Source organism: Pagrus major, chromosome 17 (assembly GCF_040436345.1).
Source record: "Pagrus major chromosome 17, Pma_NU_1.0".
In the NCBI taxonomy this organism is placed as follows: domain Eukaryota; kingdom Metazoa; phylum Chordata; class Actinopteri; order Spariformes; family Sparidae; genus Pagrus; species Pagrus major.
The window spans coordinates 5956200-5974214 of record NC_133231.1 but is presented as its reverse complement, the minus strand read 5'-3'; the positions used below and the strand labels follow the sequence as shown (position 1 = coordinate 5974214).

General features: G+C 42.5%; 1 protein-coding gene across 1 annotated transcript in view; it reads left to right on the top strand.

The window, feature by feature from the left end:
* zfpm2a (zinc finger protein, FOG family member 2a) overlaps positions 1-18015 on the top strand; it is a 120581-nt gene that overhangs the window by 33874 nt on the left and 68692 nt on the right. Inside the window, exon 3 of the mRNA XM_073484731.1 lies at positions 6325-6426. Within this exon, the coding sequence (XP_073340832.1) occupies positions 6325-6426 (102 nt within the window). The remainder of the gene's footprint in view (positions 1-6324; positions 6427-18015) is intronic.

The following is an 18015-nucleotide window of genomic DNA, read 5'->3' as shown; positions in this document are numbered from 1 at the left end:
ATTAACTAAACCCTCTCAAATGTGATGGCGTGCTGTAATTAGCCCTGTGCGGACTTGAACGTGGGTTTTAAAGCAGCCACTCATCCCATGGCCTTTATCTTCTGCTGCTTCCCGGAGAATAAGGTCTCCCGTGTAAGGTTCCTCCACTGAGCAGTGACTCTCTGGTCTTAGCTTAGCCTTGTATCTGTGTAGTCACTCTCTGAAATGGGCTTGTCAGGGGGACCTAAAACCTCCATTAAAAGTTTCAGTCTATAATAGGTATTAAAAAGCTGTAGGAACACAAAGAGGAGTACCAATTTTCATTAACATATGAAGCACTTATTAACTTTGATCAGAGTGCGGTGAAGTAGCAAAGCCGCTTAAAGGCGCAAAGGTCAAGAAGTTGAATGCCACCAAAGACTCAGTCATTTGCCTTACCCTTGCAGAAAAGGGACTCCCCAGATAAGTGCATGGAGCACCTTGACGTCCCATCATGGTCTGAGGCTCGGGAACCTCTAAATTGGGTGATGGTTGACTCAATAACCTGTTTAGTTAATGGTGTCAAGGCTCTCAGTGGTTTTTGGTGCTTTCATTGTTGTGGTTTGGAGAATGCTGGTGGTATCACACACAGAGGCCTGCTGGCCTTTACAACTTAAATGTGAAGTCTCACTGGTGCTAAACTGTGAGTATAATGCATTTTCAGACAAAAAGGAGAAGTGAAATATCCCAGTTAATTTTGATCCAAAGCCTCAGCTGTAATATCTATATCAGTGATTCCTAACCTTTTAGCCTTGTGACCAACAGCACAAACTATCATCTGCTGGCTACATCACTATGTCTACAGGGTGTGACCAGTTCAACAACAACAGTCATTTTCCTTGTTCTATATGAAACATATCTGAAGGCCTAAAAGGTACAAATGTCTAGAAATTCATGAAAAAGCAATTAGATGTATTTATATAATAAAGTATCTTCAGTCTTTCCAAATATGTTGTGCAATAACAAATATTCTCGACTTTAATCATTTGATAACCCTTCATGCTTTCTTCATGTGACCAAATAAACAAACACAAAAACAAATAATAACAATAAAGATGAAGGTAGAACAGTATGTGTTTACACTGCCAACCGGGTTGCATTATTTGTACATTGACATTTGGTTTTGATGACGAATAAATGCCACGGATAAATGAGAGTGGAAATGATGCACTTCCTCAAAGTAATTTAAAGGCAAGATGAACTTTTAAAGATCAAGTGATGACTGTATTGTTATTAAATTGAGTTTGTTATTCTGGTCACATGAAGAAAGCATGTGTGACAACTGGGTCATCAATAAATGTGTGAAGTAGGGAATATTGGTTAGTGGACAATGTATTTTGAAAGGCTGAAGTTGCTGAAAATTCAAATGGCACCCATAATAACTGATGATGGCTTGACAGCTTGCTTCATAATATCATTATCTTTATTATAATTCGTGAAACACAGTTTAAAATGTTTCAGCATGTTGTGTATATGGCACCGATCTATTAATAATTGGTATTTCAGGACTGTTGCCATAAAGTTATAAGAATAAAATAGCAGAACAATGTTTCTTTCCTCTCTGTTAGTCATCTTGTGGCTCCGGTAGTATAACCCCAAATTTCAGGGTACTTGTGCAGCACTTTACTTGAGTATTTCTATTTTGTGTTGCTTTAAACTTAAGCTCCACTACATTTCAGAGAGAAATATTGCACTGCACACAAAGTAGTCACAGTTAGCCCCATCTAGACTGACTGCAGAATTAAAACGATGCTTACACCTCAATGCATTAATAATGACAATCAGTGATATAATATATACAAGAATAGAGCACTTTGAATAATGAGTGCTTTTACTTGTTACCTTAATGATACTTCACAGTGATACCGTAGTAGCAGTATTTTTAACTGTGGTTATACCACTTTTACTTAAGTGAAGGATCCAACCCCTGTGAAGAGTCCCTTCTCAGTGATGCTCAACATAATGTAACTGAAACAACATGCAGCAGTTACATGGGTGTGAAATGAACCAGTCTGCTGGAATAGTAGAGCCCCAGAGAGAAAGGTGCACTGTTTTAATATACATGGAATTAGAGGGGGTCTGCCAACCTTTTGAGAGTTCTGTGAGGAAAAACAGCACATATCTAAAGAAATAACCTTGACTTTCCCTGCGATTAAAACAGAATCTTACCTCAAACAACTTCTGCTGCTCGGTCAATTTCACATTTATGGAGCTGTGCCTGTGAAGAGCCCACAACCGAACACCAGACTCCACAGCAAAGATTTATACTCTATTGACACACCTGGCTCCATAATTGTAAGAAAGATACCTCTTTTATATACACTGTGTGGCATCTTTTTTTACTGAAATTGTGAAATTTCACCTTGCTGTTTTACCCCCTCTTTTATTGTTGGCTATCTGTGAAGTTCAGCACAGGGTGTTGCCACAAGCTGTTCCCTTTGTGCGCTCCAAGTGTTGTCTGATGACGAATGGCTTCCTTAGTTAACTCTGACAGTAAATTTACATGTCATTTCATGTGTCTCATTTCCTCAGTGTGAAACACCTTTTTGTCTAGTCATATTACATGATTTTTTCCCCAGCTTAAACTGCTTGATGTTGCTTTGAGTGTTTATTTGTCAGGATACATCAACTAAATGTGAACATTTAGCACTCTCCTGCAGTGTCTTCAAATAACCAAAATGATAATGTCGGCAGAAACATTTTCTCAGAAGAGTGAAAGCTCAGGACTACGTACACAGGACTTCACATAGCAAATAACAAACCCACCTTGACCCTTCGCATAACCTCTCAGTGAGTAATTTGACTTGCAGCAGTCAGAAATGTACAGTAAAAAACAGAAAGTGGCAGAATTAATTATGCCACTCTTTGTGTAACACAGAAGTAATCAGAATCTCCAGCAACACAGGAGGAAGATCTCCTTGGCGCTTTCGCCACAGCTGCCAGTGCCCAGAATGGTAAATGTGGAATTTTAATGCACAGTTGATGCTGGAGAATATGGGGAAATGCTAATTTGTGGTGCGATAAGATGAATCGAGTCATCCCTTTAGCCCCATTTGACTCAGTGGAGGAAATTAATCATTAATGTTTGTTAAGTATGACAATCTAACTGGGCCAGATCTACATGCTCAGAGACTGAGGCAGAGCGAGATAAAGACCCAGGCTGCAGACAGGGAGGAAAACTGCCAGATTCTGTAATGATGGGAATTTATTGGCATTTAAAGAGACAGTGGCAAGGCATTTCACTAATAGCCTTCCTCCATTGGAGTGCTCTGCCTGCCACAAATTGCATGCAATTCAAACCTATTTTTCAGATAGCAGAGAAGTCTTACAGCTATGCTTGACTTTGGTGAAAGAGGTTGCTTCCTGGAATTGACTTTATCTGTTGCTGCATAATCTGCATCAACAACCAAATATGCAATATCAACCGACTAGCACCACCACTGCTGGGAGAGAGCGGGCGTCCCCCCTAATATTACATTTTGAAAATCATTGCCAGGCTCCAATACTAGTGAGATTGCGATGGGTTTAGAAAAGTGGCAGCGGGTTAAAGTCATTGAGCCCAGAATTCAGTAGCATATAGAACTGTGCAATCCCATATGAAGACTTAAAAATACTTATACTCCATTTTGCAGAAATTGCGACCTGTCTCTAGACTCAGTGGTCAGGATTAGAGTGCTCTGAGCTCCTTAAAGTCGCACACGAGAGATTGACATTTTCAAGGGCTTCCTTGGTAGAGACAATGCTAAAAGGGAGAGAAAAAGCCAATATGACTTTGTTGCTACCTTGCTCCAGGAATTGTGTGTGTAAATCGCCTATAAGCTTATTGACCTGAATGCATAGCACGCTGCGTGTGACTGCGATTTGGCGAGAGAGCTGTCCTTTGATAGAGCAGCGATAGGGCTGATTTTAACAGCTCACTGGCTCCTCTTGCATGCCCGCCAACCCTGCACCCAGCAGGCCGCCTCGCCTCCCCAGCCCTCCCCGTCCCTTCTGTTCTGTTCAGCCTTCCCTCACTCAACCTTAAGTATCTCCATTCGATTGCGCAGTGAACGGAACCTAAGCCAGATGTAAATTATGATCTAGGCGATAATGTAGAGGATGATCATTGACAATCTGTCTCCCTTGATAAGACAGCAGAGGGTTTCAATTCAAATGATGAAACAAGGCAGAGTCTCTATTACTTTTAGTGGACCTCTGTGAATGGAGTGGAGCACCTCGATCAATCTATTTCTGTATCAGAAAGGTCAAAATTCCTATCTGGCTTAAAACCATAAAAATGAGTCTCTATATTCGTCTGTATTCCAGGTTTTATCAAGCTGCACTGTAAGCAACGGAGTGCTGCTCCAGCACTTCTTCCCCTGCTCTGCTTTTTACTAGTGACATTTGTGCAGGAAACTTCATCAAAGCCCTGTGACATTGTTCCCTGTGAGGTTGCCTGGGCGATTGTGTTTAAAATGCATTGCAAACTGTGTTAGATAGAAGGCAGAAAATCCTTAATCACTGCTTAATTAAGGAATCATCTTGTAGCTTCATTTCCCGGGCTGTAATTAAACACTTCCAATACGTTTCGTTACAGGGCTTAACATGTTCGCCTGAGATCAAGGTAGTGCCTTTAATGTTATCTCGCCAGCTTTTTTTAAACTCCGCTCCATTGGAAGGAACTGTTGATATACGCCTTTGTTATCCTCGTCATAATACGAGCCTAGTATGCTAAAGAGGTTCTCCAAGCCCAACAATAAATAGTGGGGGAATTTAGTTGAGTGGGCTCCCTGATAATATACTGGGAGCGAGGGGAGGCGTGGGGGGAGAAATCGCTGGCCCAAGCAGACACTTGCATAAGCCAAACTGGGTCATAATGACCTCATGTACTGAAAGTAGGACATTTCTGCAGACTTCCCATCAGTATCACTTTTTTTCTTCATATACATCTCCTCTTTTAGCACAAGGCAGAACGCTGACATCCTTTTGGCTATGTTTGCTACCTTCTTTGAAGTGAGCCATGTCAAAAAAAAGCTAAACAAGCATGGTGTGTGTGCTTGATCTGGAGATTAACCTAACTGAGGACGGACGGCGGTGGAGTGAAGTAGTGTGTGTCCTGTGGCAGTTGTCACTGGAAGTGTGATAACTAACACTCTGAAATGCTTTTTGGAAGCTGTGGGGGGAGAAATCTGATACAGATGTGGTAAACAACCATATGACAACACGTGTATGTATATCCTGTCATATTTGGTGAGGGATTTTTATTACATGCTCCGTAAGCCACATCTTAACGATATATTGTCTTTGTCATCCTAATATATTCACATTTAAATCTACACATCCATCCCTTTTTTTTTCCTTGTTGAGTGTATGAAGTGTAGTAATCCATTGTAGTAATCCAGGCCTGTCCTTGACCGTCCACTATTGGGTTTAAAACATCAAAGGGATGAAAACGATATGGTGACAAAAGTGAGAGAAATGTTCCTCCACAAACTATCAACTACCACTACATGCCCCGAGCAGGTTTGCTCTTACTTGCCCGAGTTTCAAGAGACACAGTGCAACCACTGTGTCAGCCACATTGGATTTATTCAGAGCACCACACTCAGGGCACCTACTAAGCACTGATTTATGTGCCTATAAACTTTGAGTACAAACTGTGCTTACTGTAGACATGCAAAAATAGATTTCTTTTACTGTAAGTGCATCTAAAAGCGCTCAACGAGAGCTCTCGTCACTGTTGCCGCTGCGCGCTCAGAGGCGGAGTCTGTTTAACAAGGTCTTTAAGCACTTACACCTTGGAGAGAGATACCCAAATATCCCTTAGCATGGTCTGTGTGAGCCCCGAGACTGTAAATCAGCCCTACATCCTATAACACACATTCTAGCTCGCTCCACAATAGATCAAAAGGTAATAAATAGCCACCTCTCTCCCACACATTGCTTTCCTTCCTGTTCCACGGGGCTTCCTCCTGTTCCTGCAAGCACTCACGGGAACTCCTTTCACATAAAAGTATGCAGCTGGACCTGGTGAGCTAACAGTACATGCACATATACAAAACTATATATACACTCAAACACGGCAAGACAATGGCTGACATGACTTCAGATTGTGAATGCAAATATTACAGGAAAGAGTTATAAAACTATTTGATTTTATTCTGGGATAATATCCAAAAGTCCTAAAAATCTGCCCTTTGGAAGGGCAGCACAGTCCGTAATGCAGTGTTTAATTCAATTAGGTGTCTAAGCATTAAATGTGGATTGAGTGCTGCTCACTTTGTGTCTTGTGTGCTTTATAGGACTTAATCTTTTACTGCCTTGCAGGAGAGGAAGATGGCAACCGAGAAGGAGGAGAGTCGGAGATGGACGGGCAGGGCGAGAAGACCAGGCATACCGCTGTGGGGCCAGACGAATGGGATGGTCCAAGTAAGAAAAGTCTTCATATCCCTTTCCTAGATAGACTTTTAGTGCCACCTGGCAAAATTATTGGAACTTAACTGCAATGCATGCTGCATAGTTTGAGGTCAGGTATTGATTTTGGAACTGAACAGAAAAGGAGCAACAGGGTGTTTGTAGACACAGTATCAAAGCAGTGTTGTGTTGGACAAATTAGTCAGAAGTCTGCATGAAATATAACAAACTACTTTAATGCCAGCATTCAGTTAACAACAGTACATTAAATTATCAACAATTGCTGGCACAAAAAGCACGTTTATCATTTATTTTTCAGACAAACCTGTAACTCAGTGCAGATGTAGCTTTTTTGAAGGGTTCACAACACATTTTTTTTTTATCTTGTTTTACCCTTTTACTAAAAGTAACTTAATCAAAGTGATGGATAATACATTTAACAAGATAGTTGCACAGCATTCACTGCTCAGCAATAGCCTGCACCCACACTGCTGAACACACAAAATATGATTCCTTTTAATGCATAAAATGACCTCAAGAATTTATTGCAGGTACATGCATTTGTAAAAAAAAAAAAAAAGAAAGAAAGAAAAGAAAAAGATAAAGAAAAAAGAGGAGAGAGAGAACGGGGGAGAGAGGGAGAGAGAGAAAAAGTGGATTTGGGCAAGTTGTGCTTGCTAGCTCGAAGCCCCCCGGGGTGTGTATTTTATACTGACAGTGAATCAGTGTTATCGCACCTATCAGATAATGCATTTATCATTAAATTTCACATTTGCATTTAAATCTGGGGAAGGAAATGAGCATTGCTGGCTAAAGATAAGAACGCTGGGACGACAGTAATAAACCATCACTGTGATCAGTCAGGAGACAGGGCTGAGGGGGTCAGCTCAGAACTATGGGGGCCATGACAAAAAGAAGGCATCACACGCAGGAAAAGGCCCTTTTGGGAGAGAAAATGCTGAGCTTAAAAATACTGCTTTGAAAAGGAGGGATGGATGTAGCATGACTAGATGTATGACTGACTGTAATTATCCTTCCCCCTTCTACTTAGCCATCAGAATGAGAATTAGAGGCTCAGAAACACACTGCTGGACAGGCGAGCGGAGGGAGAGGAGGGAGACTTGAGTTTTATGGGAGTAAAGTGTCTCTTGCATACAGTGAGGATGGCTGAACTGCAGAGGAGGTGATGTGAGACATGATGCCCATTTCATGTTTTACTAAACCACAGCCTGAGTGGTTCCGAGTTATCAAGCGCCATCCAGTTTGAAGACTTCAGCAGTGTGTCCTAATCTCTGCTGTATAACAAACTGAAAAATGGCACTTAGCACATGACTGCATCCAAGAAACATGCTTCTATATATATATTGTGTACAATCAAGCCAGGTTTATTGAAGAAAACGCAAAATTTCATAATCAACATGTTACCACAAATATAACTTCCTCGACATCTCTATGATAAACCCGCCAATTAGTGAGTGACTTACGCCGAGGCAGTCGTGCCCCTCTGTTTTCTCAATGGGCAGCGTAGAGTGGGCAGAAATTAATCTTGGCGCATAATAATGCCATTCACTCTCCCATCATGGCTGCCATGAAAGGTCATTTCCCTTTTTAATTTTTCCCATTGTGCTGGAAAAGTCAGATGGGCATGTTATAATTTGAATAAAGAGGGGGAATCAGACAATCAGATAGGAACATTTGAAATGACATGACTTCCTGTTCGAAGCGATTAAAAGCAAATTTATTTAGTTGGAGACTGTCTACCCTTTAATCTCTTTGTAAATGTTCAGATAGTTGAGCATTCAAAAGTTCTTTGTTATTCTTTGGCTTAAGTTTAAGCAGGTGTGATTATGATCACCAACAGATAATTTTTAATCACTGAGCGTGTGCATCTGAATAGGATGTGTAATGGCCGTTACATAAAAAGAGAGTGAAGCCTTTTAATGAGGTGGGCTAACTCGGAACATGCCCACCTGCTTTGGTGATTCTATTGAAGCACCTCCATACCGTTTTCCCTTTTGCTGAGTAACAACAAAAGCCTTTACAATCTACATCCTTTAATTGAACTTTTTTCTGTGCCTGCATTTCATCTCCACTTTAGTAACTCGTGTCAAGTGCTGTCCACGATTTGCCCCCCTGTTCTCTGATTGTCTTTCTGTCTGGAACAGCGGAGAACCGCACAGAATGACTCACTATTAATCTGATAGCTGCCTCTTCTGTGCCGTTCAGAGTGTTGAGTCTCTGATGTGGAACACCCAGCGAGTTCCCTTTCTCTCCCCTCGTCTCTACAAGTATGTCCTTAAGCAAATCTGCACACTGATCTTCTGTCTCGTGTTCATTTCTCGTCACGGATGTTTCGCAATCAGCTGCTGATTCGGGAGATAGCGTGTCGTGCTATTCTATTCATTTTCATGGACTAGCGGTGATAGGAATCTGACTCCGTCTCTCTCATTCTCTCCCACTCGCTCTCCTCTAGGCTAATTGGGAGTGGTGTGTGTTAGCTAGCTAACTCTGCTAATGAACTTGTTCTCAGCCTTATCTAAAGGCTTGCTCATGTAAACTACACCCCCTTATGAAAGTCATGAAAATCCAGGGTTCGTTAGGAGCGCTGTAATTGTGATCACTGTCATTTTATGCTGAAAGTGCCAAGCCTGTGAAAGACCATTTATTTCAGTGTGCTATTTAGGCAAACATATGTTATAACTACTGTTTTTAAAACTCCTATGAACTAATGAGTGTCTGAAGCAGATACTTTAGCCTTTAACGAGTGAAACTGCATATATTTCAGTCTTTGTTGTCCAGCGCTGATATGATTATATTTATAACTGGTGAACACTACACTGATTGTATGGCCCTAACCTGGATTTATTACAATACATATACTGTACTCTGCATGTATTTATTATATTATCCAGGGTTTCAGGCTAATCAATTCTTCAAATTTATACTAAAGTAAAAGTTCAGTTTAAAATGTACTTAAGTACAGTACTTGAGTAAATGTAATTAGTTATTTTCCTCCACTGAATATCAGTAATAATAAAAGCACAGTTAATTTATTGTAAACCTTTGAAGAGTGACTACTGCAGCTGTCAGTTTCTTTCTTTCTAAATCCCTCATTGAATCAAGTGCACTCCTTAACTTGTAATGCCAAGTAGGCCAATTGTGCCTTTGCATCATACAAAGTGGTGGCATCAGGATCTGAGATATTGTAGCAAATACAGGTAACATAAGGCACACAGCAAAGGAGGTGATACAGAAGGAGGAGATGAGTGTGACAGAGAGGTAACAGAAGCCATGTGATCACCTAGTCCACAAATCTCTTCTCTTGGCTGTGTGTGCCCGACGGCCGGCTTGCTCAGCTCCCGGTGCCAGCTGGGCACCGGCCAGGGCAAGGCAGGGGTCAGCTGAAGGAGTGGCCATCTGAGAAGCTACCTGACAGTCAGACACAGACGGAGCACAAGCAAAGACAACCCCCCCCCCCACACACACACACACACACACACCACCACCACCTCCTCCTTAAAAACGTTATCCATTTTCATCCCCCTTCCTTCCCCTTTCAAGACATCAAACATGCACACGCTGAAAACGCAGCTTCACTCAGATGTAAAAACTCTCGAGTCTCATTTTTGACTCCAGCCAACCCAGAAGGGTCTGCGGCCGATCCGTCTTCTTCCAGTCTCCAAAAAAAACAAAAAGGAAAAAACAATAGCCATTTCAGGTTTAATGCACATATGTCATGCTAGGAGAATTGGAGGACCAGATGGCCACGATACTGTGGCAGGTGCCTCAACAAATGTTTGCAGTTGCCCGTGCTGCTATTTATATCGTGGTGAAACACAGACACGCAAATATTTGCAAAAGGACAGTGGGCCCTTTTTGTTCAGAGTCAAAGTGATCAACAATATAAACAGATGGGATTAAACCTTTTGGGCATCGGTTACCTGAACTTTGAAATTTCCTCAATTTATCTAAAGAAACTCCCCGTTATGGAGAAAAACACTGCTAAAAACAAAGATGGAAGGTTATAGAAAAGATTCAATTCACCTTCACATCTGTTTCATTGTAATCAACAGTTCATATTGTTCATATTTCTGCATTTTATTTACAGAAGCTTATCAACATTTGGCCACAACTGAATTGAAACCCAAACTCCTGCACAAATACAGCGAGAAACTTTTCAATTCTTGCACAGCGACAGTCCATTTGAGCACAGTTCAGTCAGGTTGCTCTCAGTAAACAAGGCATTTTCTAACTCAGCACCCAAGTCCATTATAAAGTCAGGGTGTCGTCAAGGAAGGAGGGGCGAGCCGAAATGAGGGAGAGAGACAAACGGAGCACCCAGATGCAGATTAGGCTGCAGAAGATGAGGGTGTAAAAGGGATTTAATGGTAGGATGGATTAGAGAAATCCTTGTAACAATGTTAAATAATTATGGTTCCAGCCGAGATCAAAGCGCCATTGATTGAACCCCTCAAGCCTTCAGCACACAGAGTCTTGGAAAGCAAAGATTGGTAAACTAGTGCTCAGACCACTCCGGCTGCTCCAGTTAAATTGGATTGGAAATATTAGGATATAGATGAATCCTTCAGGAGGCTTTCGCAAAGCTTTTGTCACCGGAAATGTAGCTTGGGAACGGTATGAAAGGTTTGATAGTGTACTGTCTCGACAGAATCATAAGACGAGGGTGTCGCAGCTGTCTCCACTGATACCTAAGCGTTTTAAGTAGACTTATAGACACACTTGACTGTTATATCAGCAAACTGAAAACTTTCAGTGCGAGGCTTTCATTCAAGGTTTTATTTTTTTTCCCCCCCTTCGTCTTGTAATCAAGAAATTTGGACGTGCATCATGGCAATTCTCTCGGAGGAGAAGGAAGGTTTTATCTCGCTCCTCCAGGGGTTTATTCAAAGTCTTCAGACAAGTCTCACAAAACATGAATGACACTGAGATTGCTGATACTGATGATGAAAGTCCATCATCAGCTTCTCTGTGAGTTCTGGGCCCCGAGTGATGTAAAATTAAATTGCAATCAAAGTGCTACGTGTAAACATTGTCCGCTTTTTTTCCAAATACATTTATTTCTTAAGAGATTGCTGATGATGGCTTTATACTATGCGCATCACCTGTGTGCAGAGACAACACCATCCCCCACTGCCACACACACACACTCTCCCACAAACTCACAATGTGTGATTATGATGATGAAATATGCAACAAGAGATTAGACAAATCACTGTACTCCTATGCTGCATCGCCTTGATGCAAATTTAGTCACTGATCCGCTATACTAAGAGGCTTTATGGAGGAACTTCATGGTTGTTAGTTATATAATCTAAAATAGGGCAAAATGCAATCACTGTTCTTATCATCTGAGGAAGATGTCACTATATTCAGTTCTAGTTTTGTGTGGATACGTGGGATGTGGCACGCAGAGAATGCCCTTAATAAGATAATTCACTTCCACTACCATTTTGTCCGCATCTCAGCTGAATTTGTGTCCACTTACAATGCCATCTTTTTTTTTTTTTTTGCTGTGATTACTATTTCGCATTCACAAGAACTCAGAATAAAACGAGAGCTTGTTGCCAAATGTGAAGCTGACTTAAAGCGCGGCTGGTGGTGGTGTTTCTACCCCCGGGGACTTGACACCCATCGCGTCTTTCTTTAGCTCTCTGAATATGTTTGTTCTGCAATGCTTACCCTCCCAGGCACTGTAGCTGCACACGTTTTTCTAAGAGGTATCATTGTAATTGGTTGAATATTTGATGTGTGTATTTAGCATTAACATGGAGACACTCGTGCAAGCGGTGCTAGGGGGATATAATGCTGGGTAAACTCTGGGTTGCTCAAGTGAAACTTACTCGCATGTGGGAACGTTCATTTCTTTTGGCCTTTTTTAAATAAAACTACAGAGCATATTTGAGGGACTTTGGTTTGTAGTTCTTTTTCATGCAAAATCTGGATGCAAGGGCTCCAGATAGCGCTTAGTTTCATATGCATGACTGTTTTACTTTCATTCAGTTTGGTCCTTGTATTATTATTTGGCCATAGGAATGTACTCAGTCCCATCCAAGCCATATCTCCCCCCAAAACCCCAACCCCCTGCTCTTTCTCTCTCAAACACGCACTCATGTACAGCCTTCACACTATAGGTATTGATATCAGAACAGTGCCCCTGCCTGTGAAGGCCTCTCAGTGGTGATGAACAGCTGGGCCCAGCTTGGCCCCGCTGGTCACGCCAATTCCACCTCCTTCTTTTTTTTCTGTTCAGGGGTGGTGGGGGGTGGGGCCCGCTTGTCAAGTGAATTAAAATACCAAATAATAGTAATAATAATGATAATAAAAAGTTAATAAAAAATGGCATGTTCCTCCCTGATTGTGCGGGTGTTGTGGTATTCAATTATGCAATTTTCATTGGCATATTAATCATCTTTTCAACAAACAAGCCGCCGTTAATTAAAGCAAAGCATGGATAAAGACGTGTTGCCGGATCATCACTCCGTTTATCACCGCGCACAGACCCGCAGTTAAGTAAATTCAGGCTGTGAGATGAATTTCAATGGTCTCCCTGTTTCTTCCGCTCTGTGTTTGTGTGTGTGTAGTTAACCACACATTTATGCACACTGTGTTTGGAGGTGTGGTTTGTGACGTTTCATGTCAGTTTGTGTGAGAAATTGAAATCACACGTTACCAGCAGTTGAGAAATACTTTCATTGTTTAACACAGATCTCCAATTCATGTGGGAGGTTTCTTTTTTTATCATCCCTTCACAGATTTGAATGCTAAATGCTCTTTGATTATGACTACCACTGTTCAGATGAGTCAGACTGACTCCAGTTGAATAAATTTAGATTTTTCCTTTGCCTCTCTGTGGCCACACAGACTGTGTAGAGGAGGCCAGTGGAACTATATGACATCTCTGTACACACAGGACAGCTCTGCCCATTCTCCTTTTTCTCTGCATGGCTTTTTTGTGCCGCCTCTGTGCCTTGCTCATTGGTGGGAGGGGATGGAGATTATTCAGGATCTGGTAAGATATGGGCTTCTCTAATCATAGCTGACTGCCTCTACTGTCATTCAGTCGCTAAATAGAAGTGGGGGGAAAATGTCTTGGTGACGGGAGCAGCCAGACAGCCATGCAAGTGCTTGAGTTCCGCCAGCAGGAAAAGAAACTCGAGGCATCTGTAGACATGTCGCTTGTCCCTGTCCCTCATTGTGGAGCAACTTTATCAGTACCAGCCGCTCACCCACTTGCTAAACTGGAGGGCCGGTCGCCTCTTAACTTAAACATAAGATCTTTGTGGTTTGAAGCACTCGGCTGCTCTGCGCCCAACGTGGATCTGAAAGGCAAACACGACTCCAGTGGTGCCGTCGCCCATCACAAAATCGCACCTCATGGAAAACTTGTTTCTGCTGTGTTAGCTCGAATCTAAATGCACTCAAACAGACTGTTGCACTGGAGCAAGATCCCCCCCCCACCCCAACCCACCCCTCAAAAGAAAGAAGAGAGAGATGATGGAGGGAGAAAGAGAGAGGGAGGGAGAGAGGAAGAGGGAGAGTGGGAGAGAGATGGAGATGGAGGAAAGAGAAGGAGGAGTGAGAGAGGGGGAGAGAAAAGTCAAAAACCTCCACATAACAATGCCGGAGAAAAATCAGAACATTTTCCACCGAAAGATGGGCCATTTCCAAATCCTTGTGCCCTATCAGACAAATTAAAGTAAATCAAGCATGAAATGAAGCAGAAGAGCCCGGAGATAAGGCTCCTTTAAGTCGTTTACAGATTAGGACAGAGAGAGAGAGAGAGAGAGGGAGAGGTGCATCTGGTCTCTGGCAGTGAAGGAGGCTAGTTTCTCATTTCACAATAGCAGCCTGTGTATAGGATTACTCTCCCCTGTCACCGACATGAGGAGCAGTGGGGGAATAGACGGCCACAAAATGTGTCTAAATATGTCCCCTCAGAAATGTTCTGAACCAAAAACCTTGCGGTGTCGTGCCAGATGTGACATGCGATAAACAAACACGTTACACGCAGCGTTTGACCCGGTGTATCATTCTGATTTGTTTGTTATTTCAGTCGCCTCTTCACCTTTTCTTATGCTCAAGTGGCTTCATCACAGCGCGGCTTAAAAATTCAAATGAATTCAGGATTGGCTGAGCCGCGTCACGTGATTGTACGGCTGTCAGCTCCTATGCGCATGTTAAGCACGCCTCAGATCAGGTTTGGGGGAGGTGGGAACGGGGAGGTGGTGGAGGTGAGGGGGTGTACAAATTATATTCTCAAAATGTGATTTTGTTTCAATGTTCATCGCTCTGTAAACTGGGTTGTTTAATATGTACGTCGTACTTCTATTTTCTGTCTTACATCAACAGATTAATTGCTGTTTTATTTTAGCACTCGCAAATAATCAAAACATAATTATGGAGCTAGTTGCTCATGGAGGAACGATATTTTACAGTGCACACGCAGACACACGGGCAGGCACACAAACACACACTCCCCATCTCATTCATGCATGCACGTGAATGCAAGCAGGAACTTAACCCCCCCTCCCTTCACATACCCCATCCTTTACTTACACACACACAGGCACCCACACAAGGCAAGGGTGCGCTGCTCTTTGATGCCGCCCGTCGAGCTCTCGCTGGATTTTGTTTCACTCCTTTCGTGTATCTTTTCTGGGAGTGATGAGAGGTGGGCTCGGCTGCGGCGCTCAGCTCGCTCTGAGAGAGACGAGATCTGGCCCGCGTCGCCGGGTAGCTGCTCTCTAAAGCCGCGACCTTGACCTTCCCGGCCCAAGTCTTAGGTTTAGCTCCTTTATCGCACTATCTCCAGGCATTTAAAAATACTCCTGAAACTCAATGATTTAACCCGCTTTTACGCTGTTCACATCAAAACTGGATGAAAAAAAAGCTTAATCCATCTTATCTGTTGACTGTCAAACTGCTCCGGCTAAAACCTACTCACAAAAGACAACTAGGTCACCCAGGAAAAAACAGAATTCCCCGTTACCCAGGGGAAGTTGCAGCCTGGTAATTGACTTGGGAGGAGATTCAGGAGTACTTTAAAAATAGTCGAGAATTAACTGCAGAATATAAAGACTTGGAGGTAGCAATGTTTACTTGTGTTCCGTGCTAAAAAGTTGTTTGTTTAGATATTTCACAGCGCAGTCATATAAGGATTTTTCCAAACCAATCTCCACCTATACCTCCTTCCAAATATAACTATTTGTCATGCTGTGTTTTCCACACTTTATTTATGACAAGACTGAACAGACAAAATGGCAACTTCCTTTTCCTAGTGTTATCCATCCCTCTCAAATACATGCATTGCCAGTGCACACACCATCAATTACTCATTCTTCGTGACACCCTCAGGTGGAGTAATGTCCTTTTGATGGTTCTGAAATTTTAAGAAAAGCGTTTAAAATAATCAGATTCCAGCTGGAGTGGTGTGTGTCCTCTAGATGTTGTCGGCGATACGGCGATATCTCTGTGTGAGGACAGTCATTCTTTAAGTTTTGCTGTCTCCCTTTACATGCTATCAATAGAAATTGCAGTGCTTCTCTAAAGATGGATGTCTCAGAGATTGTTGTCAGCGAGCCTGCTGCTGACATCGCCAGGCTTCTGATGAAACGGAGTGCTCGACAACTGGCATATTTCAATTGTTCAATGACACCAAACAACAGTCTCCGTGTCGGTAATGTACTGCAGGACCTAGCTCTTGTGTGTGACTGTGTGTGTGTGTGTGCACCTGTACTAGTTTAAACTTTCCCGTTTCTTTCATGCTTTTCGTCTTTATTTCTTTAATTAATGCGCGTCAGATTCAAAGAGGGTCATGGGCATGGAAAGATCCTGAATTCTATTTTGATCCCCACATAAATCCTGAGTATTCCTAGAAATTATGTCCATATTGGACGATTCCACACCTCACAATTTACGCCCACTGCCAACGTTCAATGCCAATGCAGGAAGTAGTGTTCCATTTATGTAGCCAGGCAGAGAGTAAGTGGGTTGAGGTCGGGGTGGTCAGGGATGTAGTGCAGCTGACTGGCAGACTGTCTTAAATAAAGGTTTGCCTTTTCCTGAAAGGAATTGTGTTTGCTGCCAGTCCAAGAGGTAGATGAGAAGATAAATTACACTCAATGTGCAGTAATTAACATGCTATATTCTATTTGTTCAATCTGTACAAAAACTGTGCCAGACTCTATCCTGCTGGGAGCTTCAGAGGTGATTGTAAGTAGATTGTGTTACCTAACTAGACCAGAGTAGCTGTTTCCTCTTGTTTACATTCATTATGCTAAGCTAAGTGAGCCAGATGCTAGCTGTAGCTATGAATTTAAGGGATAGGTATGAGAGTGGTATCTCTCTTATTATCTAGCTCTTCACCACATAGCAAAAAGACAAATTTCCCAAAACGTTTTGCTCTTTTGTTGTCATGTTTAAAATATTGTAAAAATCCCAAATTGTAAAGGTCCAATGTGTAGGTTTTAATAGGCTAACAGTGAGGTCGTCTCTCCCTCCCCTACAATGGCCGATAAAAACTCAAAAAATGGCCCTCTCCAGAATCAGTGTTTGGTTTGTCCGCTCTGGCAGACTCCATGGAAGAGGACCTCAATTCTTAGTTTCAGGTGATTATACACTAATTAAAACTTAATTATGAATATTATATTCCATTTCTGCCCCACACTGGAGCTTTAACTGGAGCTTTAACATTAACATCAAACATAATCTGGATTTTTTGGGGGGTTTTCAGAAGCATCCAGTAGAGATTTTTTTTTTTTTTTTTTGTCTGTCTGGCGATGGGGCTAAAACATCTGTATTCCAAGCTTTTTCTTTTAAAACAATATTTTGAAGGCATTGTTGGATCCTTCCCCAACCAGATGATGGGAGTCCTCCATCCGAGGGACCCATACATCCACCCCCAACCGCCCCCAACCGCCCCCCAACCCCCTGCTCAGTCCATGTGGAGTGTCACAGCTAAAATGCCCTAATCCCTTTGGCTTGTTTAACTCTTTCCCCCCAAGCCTGAAAACAAGCCTGACCTGAAGGGGTGAATCCCCCCCCACATCAAATCACCCCTCCCTCCTCCCCCTCCTCCTCATATGGACAAACTCCTATGGTTGCCTGGTCAACTTTCTCCCCGCTGTTCAGGGCCAGAAGCAGCCACATCTAGGCGGGTTAAGGGCGGGCAGTGGGGAGGAGAGGTGGGTGAGGAGGAGACGAGGTGGCGCTGCTGGTGGTGGGGGTCCTCTACTGTTTTAAAACAAGCAGCTTTCTCAGAGATAATGGTGTGGGCTGTGGGTTATAAATGATGCGTTTTGCTCACTGGGACCTGATAATAGCGGTTTGGGTAAGGGGGAAGAAAGTTCATCGCTCTCTTATCAAAGCTCCGCGACATTTCTCCTTCAGCTGTAAAATTTCATATCACATATCTGCTTTAAAGATGTGGCACCTTTTGTTGAACCGATACAGTGCATTCCATTTCACCCCATATGCCTCTCTCATGGTATATTAATTTATAGCCCATTTGCTGGCTCTATAACACCGCCTGTCAGTGGAGATGACTGGGATTCAGTTAAGACATCTGTGAATTGCCACGCACAG